This window comes from Brachypodium distachyon, chromosome 3 (assembly GCF_000005505.3).
Source record: "Brachypodium distachyon strain Bd21 chromosome 3, Brachypodium_distachyon_v3.0, whole genome shotgun sequence".
Classification (NCBI taxonomy): Eukaryota; Viridiplantae; Streptophyta; class Magnoliopsida; order Poales; family Poaceae; genus Brachypodium; species Brachypodium distachyon.
In genome coordinates, this window is record NC_016133.3 from 7,359,890 (window position 1) to 7,368,780 (window position 8,891).

The 8,891-nt window shown below is 52.3% G+C and overlaps 3 protein-coding genes across 3 annotated transcripts; all 3 read right to left on the reverse strand.

Annotated features, from left to right (window-relative positions):
- Nucleotides 1-1,100: 1,100 nt before the first annotated feature.
- LOC100832249 (mavicyanin) lies at nucleotides 1,101-1,926 on the reverse strand. Its single transcript, XM_010235785.2, has one exon. It carries the CDS (start codon nucleotides 1,821-1,823, stop codon nucleotides 1,296-1,298), a length of 528 nt encoding a protein of 175 aa, XP_010234087.1. The 5' UTR covers nucleotides 1,824-1,926; the 3' UTR covers nucleotides 1,101-1,295.
- A 1,552-nt stretch (nucleotides 1,927-3,478) lies between these two features.
- LOC100836779 (mavicyanin) lies at nucleotides 3,479-4,377 on the reverse strand. The gene has a single exon (XM_014900375.2). It carries the CDS (start codon nucleotides 4,245-4,247, stop codon nucleotides 3,720-3,722), a length of 528 nt encoding a protein of 175 aa, XP_014755861.1. The 5' UTR covers nucleotides 4,248-4,377; the 3' UTR covers nucleotides 3,479-3,719.
- Nucleotides 4,378-7,690: 3,313 nt separating this feature from the next.
- Nucleotides 7,691-8,536, reverse strand: LOC106866321 (mavicyanin). The gene has a single exon (XM_014900264.2). The coding sequence runs from the start codon at nucleotides 8,367-8,369 to the stop codon at nucleotides 7,848-7,850; it is 522 nt and encodes a 173-aa protein (XP_014755750.1). The 5' UTR covers nucleotides 8,370-8,536; the 3' UTR covers nucleotides 7,691-7,847.
- Between the last annotated feature and the right edge of the window lie 355 nt (nucleotides 8,537-8,891).

Consider the following 8,891-nt stretch of genomic DNA (forward strand, 5'->3'; position numbering starts at 1 on the left):
CTTCGGGCCCACTTGTCAGGTGCCAACACGGACGGGTCTTTGCAAATAACCCCCTGGCTCCTTCCGTCTTCTCCCCCGAACACCTGAAGCTCTCTGTCTGAGCTCGCCTCGCCCATCTTGGCTCTCCCTGCGCCCGCCACTCCTTCCTCCAGCACTGCATCGACGCCAAGGAGCCCCCACGCTACCCCCAGGATGCCGAGTGCTCGTGAGCCACCTCGCCCGCGGGCCTTCTTCTCCACTTCCGGCCAAGCACCGCCAGTCCCGATCTGCTTCTCTGCGCCTCCCCGCCGCGCGCGGGAGCTGCGCATCGACGGCCCGAGCGCACCGCCTTCTTCTCCTGAGCCCACGATTACTTGAGTCACCCCCGCATCGGAGCTCTCCTGCCGCCACCTCTCATCACTGTCGCTGGACGTCTCCATCGCGGGATCCACCTCGCTGCCACCTTCGTCTGTCTCCCCGTGCCGGCGCGCCTGAGGAGAAGTCTCTGTCAGGCCTCTTCGCGCCCTGACGAACCAGATCCGCGGTCATCTTCTTCGACTCCGGCAAGACATGCTGCTGCCACCGTCACGCTCTCCACCACCGTTGAGCGCCGTCACGGGGAGCTCCCTCCCGAGACCGCTAGATGACGACTTCGACGACATCGTCTCCAGGTAGTCCATCAAGGAGCGCGCGTCGCCACGCGCAGCCACCGCGCGCCGACGCCGAGCGGGCCCAGGAGGTCGCCCCCCTTGGCTATCACCGACGTGCCCGCGCTGGCGTTGCCTAGGAACGCATTGGGCAGCAGGGACGAGAGGCGCGCGTGCAGCTCATGTGCGAGGCAGGTGCAGGACCACATGTAAGATGTGAGAGATAGAGAGAATTAGCTGGGGCTCACAGGGGAGAAGACGAAGGAGCCAGGGGGTTATTTGCAAAAACCCGTCCGTGTTGGCACCTGACAAGCGGGCCCGAAGAGCCACGTAGGCAGTCGGCACGCACTAGAGACAGTATAGGACCTCAGATGAACCACTTACGAAACTATTAGAACTAAAACGTGCAGTTTCAAAAAATTAGGACTAACTTGGGACATTTGCGAAATAATTAGGACCTCCGATGCATTTTACTCAATTTAGAAATAGCAAATCTGCTTTATTTATCCTCCAAAAAAAATCAATGTAAGAAAGATCCAATACATACAGGTAGTATAACATCACTCTCCCTCACTACAAAAGTCGCGCGCGTATATTTAACCGGTAACAACTAAATTGACTATGTATATGTGCGCCGCCATGTGCGTTTAGCACAGAGCCAGAGAAACATCAAGCCACAAGACAGGCGAGCAGGACGACGGCAAAACCAAAGCCTGCGGTAGGTCCAACAGAGGTAGCAGCAGATGACGGCGGCGGCGGGGGAGAGTTGCTGGCGCCAGGACCAGCAGCCGGGGCGGGCGAGTTTGAAGAGGATCCTGGCGTAACATCAATCTTGACCTTCATGAGACCAGTCCCGGAGGTGGTGCAGTGGCCAGGGAAGCCGCAGATGAAGTAACGGGTGCCGGTGGAAGTGAGAGAGACCACGTCGTTGCCGGTGGTGAGCGTGGAGATGGGGCTGTTGGTGTTGCAAGAGTCGTAGTCGGCCTTGCTCACCTCAAGCACGTCGTGCTGCGCCGGGGAGTACTTGAACACGATCGTGTCCCCCGGGTGAAACTTCTTGGAGGACGCCCAGTTGCCGTAGTCGGTTCTCAGGTCCCACGCGCCGCCCGGCTCGCCGACGTTGTAGGTCGCCGCCGAGGCGGTGCCCAGGACGGCCATTGCGGCCAAGGCAAGGAGAGCAATTCTCATGGCAGCCATATCTGCGATCGGTCGTTTGGAAGGAGCAGTGCAAGCAGAGGAGAATACTCTGCAGATGGTTGATCCTAAGCCGGGGTTTGGTGTTAACTGCTTCTGTATGTGTCCGTGCCGTGCGTTATATATACGAGCTAGCTTAGGCCGGACGGTCAGGAGCCGTTAACGCGGTAGGCCGAGACGTAGCACGGTCTTTGGATTTTGGAGTTGAAAAGTCGTCCAGATTGGCACTTGAACACGAGCAGATAGCACTTGGTCATAAAGCTAGATATAAAACTGAGTTGTTGGCGTACTGATCGAGTTCTTCACGCGTCGCTCCCACTACGCGGTCTACGCTACACACGCGCGCGGTGGACTATCACAATATGTTATGCAACTGTGATCGACACCTTTCAACTGAACTCTTCTAGATCCATTGACCCAGGGCCAGGATCACACGTTTCAATGTTAACTTATCACAACTAATCAATAAAACTGTCTCCAAGTTCCAGCAGAGCGGTACTCAGATGCACTAACCTAAGATAAACAGTACTCCCTCTGTCCCGTAATTCTTGTCATTGTCCTAGTATAAATTTAAACTAAAACAGTGACAAAAAATCATGAGACAAAGAAAGTACTTTTCATAAACGGGGAGGGATGTAAATCATGCTTGTTGAGCTTAGCGTGTTGCGAGCTCGGCCACCATATGTATCTGAATTTTCTGCGTCGCTGGCATGTATGAACTCGTTATTGGCTTTCTATAAAAGAAAGTAGGACCGATTTGTGAAAAAAAAAGACCCAGCTACAAATCTTTCACTCACTGAAAAGTGAAAACCTGTGACTATATCGTCCGGAACATGGATGCGACGAGAAGAAGTGGCATTTAGAAGTATTGCTGAACTTTACATTTAGTTTTCGGCATAACAAAGCTTGCATTTTCTTTTTGCACTCAGGCGCACATCGTGCCGTTGGTAATGATTATACTACGGTGCTGCAAATTCGCAAGCTGATCCTAAGTAATCGAATCAACAATTTCTGACTTAGAAGGGTAACGAACATTTAAACAACAAAACCAACACTCAAAAATCAGGAAAAATCAGTTTGCTTTCAACTATATGAACAATACTTTCAACCAACATTTGAAGAAGACACGAGAAAGTTACATAATATATGTAGGAATAAATTTCACAAAACCGCATTTCTTGTGGCTAGGATACTTCACAAAATCACGGTAGTTGCAATAATAGTCTCGAGGAACCACAACTATGGGGGCCATCTTTCTCGTAGAAGCCAACTGAGGGGATTAAGATGTTTGATGGTATTTCCGATGGTCGGGCCGACCTATCATACACCATGTCCCACCTATCATTTGATAGGTGGGACATGGTGTATGATAGATCGGCCCGGCCTGTTAAAAATACCATCAAACATCTTAATCCCCTCGAGTCAGCACAACTGTATCGATCACGGGACTTCGAAAGCGGGGATGCAAAGGTTTGTTCGTTTGTCTGGAAAAAAAAATATGCCAGATCTATTTAGTCCTCCAGCATCTGTTTTTGGAGCACGGGTGGTGTAAAAAAGCTCATTAGAAGTTATGTGCAACTTAGTTTAGCAGGAAAGTTATGTGCAACTTGGTCGACTTAGAATTTAGAAATAGAAAATCTGCTTCTTTTTTTCAGAACTCAAATAGAAAATCTGCTTTATTCATCCTCCAAAAATCAATGTACGAACAGATCAAATACACAAGACCTGTAGATAGTCAACTGGTCACAACTACTCCCTCCGTCCCAAATTAAATATCGTGGTTTTGCATAGACACGACAGTTAATTTGGAACGGGGGAGTAGTAACTATGTGTCTACGACTCTACGTATAAGCACATATGTGTGCGTGAGGTAGCAGAGAAGAAAGAAGCAGAGAAGCATCAAGCCATGAGACCGGCGAGCAGGACGGCGGCGAGGCCAAAGCCTGCTGCGGCGCCGACAGAGGCAGCGGCAGATGACGGCGGTGGTGGGGGAGAGTTGCTTGCGCCAGGACCGGCGGCCGGGGCTGGTGACGACGACGAGGAACCCGGCGTGACTTCGATCTTGACCTTCATCAGGCCAGTGCCGGAGGTGGTGCAGTGGCCAGGGAAGCCACAGATGAAGTAGCGGGTGCCGGTGGAGGTGAGGGCCACAACGTCGTTGCCGGTGGTGTGCGTGGCGATGGGGCTGTTGGTGTTGCAGGAGTCGTAGTCGGCCTTGCTCACCTCAAGCACGTCGTGCTGCGTCGGGGAGTACTTGAACACGATCGCGTCACCGGGGTGGAACTTCTTGGACGACACCCAGCTGCCGTAGTCGGTTCTCAGGTCCCATGCGCCGCCCGGCTCCCCGACGTTGTAGGTCGCCGCCGATGCGGTGCCCAGGACGGCCATTGCGGCCAAGGCAAGGAGGGTGATTCTCATGGCAGCCATTTATGCGATCGATCGGTCGGAAGGAAGGAAGGAGCAGTGCAAGCAGAGGAGAATGCGGTAGAGATTGTTGATCCTAAGCCGGGTTTTGTGTTAATTGCTTCTGTATGTGTTCGTGCCCTGCGTTTATATATACTCCTAGCCTGGGTTGTTTAAACACGAGCCATGCGCGCGGTAGGTAGAGACGTAGAATGGTCTTTGGATTTTGGAGTTGAAATATCGTGTGGATTGGTACTTGAGCACAAGCAGCTTGGTCTTTCACTACGTATCAAACTGGGTAGGAGTAGTATTTTGGATTTTGCGTGTGAAAAGTCGTCCAGAGTTGGCTTGTACTTGGTCATACAGCGACTGAGCGACGTATCAAACTGAAATGAAGATCTGAAGACTGGGCTCAGTTGGTTGGCCTACTGAGTTCTTCACGCGTCGCGTCCATTTTACTTTGATGTCGACGCGGTCAACGCTACAACTGAACGCCCGGTAGACTATCACGTTATGCAATTGCGATCGACACCTTTCAACTAAAATCTTCCACATCAAAGGTTCCACATTTGAATGTTAACTTGTCCGGAATAGCAACAAAATAAAACTTCTCTGAAATTTCCAGCTTATTTCAAGAATTTCACAATTTTCTTACCAATATAATCATTTTCAATTTTCAACGGAGAAAATCAACAATTTCCGGCTTAAAAGGTAAATGGTATTTAAACTGCAGAGCCAACACTCCAATTAGAAAATATTCAGTTGCTTTCAACAGAATGAACTATAATTTCAACCAATATTATTTGAAGAAAATACGAGAAAGTTACATATCTAGAGGAAGAAAGGAGGCACATGATGCAGAAAAGGTAGAGAAAAAAGAGGAGGGTGTAAAGGTTTACCTCCAAAAAGCGTCATCGAGCGGACGGTAGAGTTGTTGTTGGGGAAGGAGGGACGGGACAATGACGTTAGATCTAGGAGGCGTGGTAGCGGTATTGGTAGATTGCGGATCGGGAAAAAAATGGGAAGGGTGAGGCCATGAGCACCCATCTAAGCACTGGAAGGACCATCCGCGTCGCTCCTGGGGGCGGCTCAGGCGGAAACCCTAGCCGCCGCCCAACCCGAACGGCTTCCCTTTCCCCTAGCCGTCGCCGGAAGATGCTAGCGGGCTACGGCGGCAGGGCTTTCCCGTGCTGCTTCGCTTCAGATCTTGTGGAGGCGCGCGGGGGCCGCGGCTGGCGGCGGGTGGGGGCTGCGGCAGGGCTGTGGCTGTGGTGGCCGGCATGCGGGGGCTGCGGCAGGGCTGCGGCTGCCGGTGCTCTCGGGCAGCGGGGCTTGCGAAAGCCGGGGCGGCGGCTCCGGTAGCGGGACGGCGGTGCCCCTGCCGGCGTGGTCTCCGGGAGGCAGAGGCGACGGCGGGATCTGACACTGGCGGGTGTGCGGAGCGTTGGTGGCCAGGTGTGGTGGCGGGATCTGCAGCTGGGCGCCGGTGTGGCGCGGGATCTGCCCGTGGTGCGCTGGTGGCCTGTCTCGCGGTGGAGTTGGGTCTGGCGGTGGCCGGATTGAGGTGTGCGCTGCTCGTGCTGCGGGGCTGCTTTGTCGCCGGCCTGGCCAGCCTTAATTGGCGGACGGCGGGGATTTTTGGGAGGCCTCCCTGATTGCTGATCTCGAGCAGTCGGTGCGTCCCCCTGCCCTCGCACGAGGCTTCAGCACGCATGCTTCTGGCTGGCGTGGCTGTGGCAGTGGATGCCGAGACGGCGGTCCCGGGAAGTGGCCATGGTAGTCTTTGCAGTGGATTTGGCGTGTGGGCGTGAATTTTGCGAAGCCTTGCTTTGGCAGAGGAAGGATGTCGAGGCGGCGGCCTCGGAAGGGGGTCAAGGTGGTTTGCTGCGTGGGGCATGGTTGGGTATCGGACGCCGGAGCGGCGGCTCCGGGATGCTTCGGTCCTCGGACGGTCAGATGAGAAGAGATTTGCAGGGCTCTTGAGGCGTGCCTCACTTCCACCTTTGTCGGGTCGGCCCAATTCTGCTCCTCTCATAACACAATTGGTTTCTCTCCCCTTTAAAGGGCGGTAGTGTGTGCGGTTGGGTGGTGGTGCACTGGCAAAGGTTCATCATGCTCCTTCGGAGCCTGTCGAGGCCATTCAGCCCCTTTCTGGTGAGTCATCCGGATCTGGCTTGCTAGTGGGGGGGTGTGATGTGGTTGCTCGATGTGGCGGGGATCTTCTTCAGCTACTTCCATTCGTTTGTTGGTGTGTAGGTGGTGCGTTTTTTCTTGTCGTCTCGGTCTCTGTCGACCGTTGGGGGCTTCGTCCCCTTTGTATCTGGTTTTCTCCCGATTTTTCCTAATTAACTGGACAACTCTTTCTTCTATAATGCAATGCAGGAGCTCCCTGCCCCTTTTGAGGTGTCCTAAAAAAAAAAAGGCCATGAGACCACAACTACTGATTTAGTGGATGCCTCAGCACCAATGTAAGGGCGCCAACCTAGTGTATGCAAGCGGGAGATAGGGCCAGCCTGTTGTCGTAGGCTTTGAGACGATGATTCTCAAAGCCTCTCTACAGGGTATAGCGTCAGCACCAACGGCATCGTATAGGCTTTTACAAAACCATGGGGGCAGGCGTCGAGATGTGCCCCGCTGGACACGAATGGTCAGTTGCAGGTCAACGGCGACATCGCAAAGCCACCATTTAGTATAAGGATGGTACAAAGATGGCATTGAGACTAAAGATTAGAAATAAAATGAAATTGAAGTACCATCTTTTGCAGTAGCGACATGTTGACATTGACGAGCAGACAGATAGTCAGGGGCAGACCAACGCCTAGGGCAACCTGGGCTATAACCCTGGGCTTGGAACCAAATAATATGTATATCTACTATAGAAATAATCAAAAATATTAATCTTAGTACATAATACCTCTGTTTAGTCATGGACTTGGGTGCTCAGCCCTGGGCTCAAGGAAATCCTTGGTCCGCCACTGCAGATAGGTAACATAGCAACTGATATTTAGACCACTTGTTTATTGTTGTTTGTTGTTTAACGTATGTTTTTCTAATCTTGTAGTTTGTCATCACGATTCACAAGCTGGTTAGTACTCCGTCTGTGATTTTTGTTGTTGTCATTGCATGAATGTTTTTTAATCTTGTAGTTAGTCATCGCGATTCACAAGCTGGTTACTACTTCGTCTGTGATTTCTCCAAATATCACCGATTCTTGAAACCGGGTCGGCGGATTGGCAACCATTCGTGGTTAGGTAGTCTATCATATAAGTATTATATGGACAAAAATGCCAGTTCCATTACAGATTGATAGGCATGAGTCACCCCAACTGTAACGTGGGAGTCTACTTCGAAAGCGACAATGCAGAGGGTTTTTTCTTTATCCCGAAAAAAATGAAGTAGCTATGTGTACTAGAAATTATGTGCAACCTTTTTAGCAGGAAATTATGTGTAACTTGATCGACTTAGAATTTATAAATAGCAAATCTCCTTTATTCATCCTCCAAAAATCAATGTACACAAGATCAAATACACACAACGGTAAAAACTACTAAATGACTATGTGTCTATGACTCTATGTATAAGCACATATGTGCGCGTGTAGGTAACATCAAACCAGAGAAAGCATCAAGCCATGAGACCGGCGAGCAGGACGGCGGCGAGGCCGAAGCCTGCGGTGGCTCCAATAGAGGTAGCGGCAGATGACGGCGGTGGGGGAGAGTTGCTAGCGCCGGGACCAGCGGCCGGGGCGGGCGAAGATGATCCGGGCGTAACTTCGATCTTGACCTTCATGAGGCCGGTGCCGGTGGTGGTGCAGTGGCCAGGGAAGCCGCAGATGAAGTAGCGGGTGCCGGTGGAGGTGAGGGCCACGTTGTCGTTGCCGGTGGTGTGCGTGGCGATGGGGCTGTTGGTGTTGCAGGAGTCGTAGTCGGCCTTGCTCACCTCAAGCACGTCGTGCTGCGTCGGGGAGTACTTGAACACGATCGCGTCGCCCGGGTGGAACTTCTTGGAGGACACCCAGCTGCCGTAGTCGGTTCTCAGGTCCCACGCGCCGCCCGGCTCCCCGACGTTGTAGGTCGCCGCCGACGCGGTGCCCAGGACGGCGGCCATCGCGGCCACGGCAAGGAGGGTGATCCTCATGGCGGCCATCGCGGCTTGGAAGCTGGAAGGAGAGATGCAAGCAGAGGAGATAGATAAACAGATAGATAGTACTACTGTTGATCCTTGCCGGGGTTCTGGGTTTGCTTTGTGTTTTGAGATCCCCGTACCGGGGGCTATATATACAAGCAAAGCAAACCTTTGGCTTAGGTCGGTCGGTACTCGGTAGGTCTGTGGAATGGTTAGTATTTGTGTATTTTGGCGTTGAAAAGTCATGTGCGTTTGAACGAGCCTTTTCTCTGCTGTGTGCGTGTGTGTGGTATCTGATCATACACGTCCGGGCTGGGGTTGTTGGGATGCTGACCTTTTCACGCCTCGCTTCCATTCTGCTTTCACATCGACGCGGTCTGCGCTAGGCGCCGTGGACTATCAAAGATATGGTATGGAAGTATGTTGCTGCAGTCTCCGTCGAGCCAGCGCTAGTGCTAGCGTAGTCGTGTAGAGGCAGGTATTCAAAATAAGCGGCTCCAGGTCACGAGGAAATGAACTACTACTGGTTTTCTTGCTCTCCAT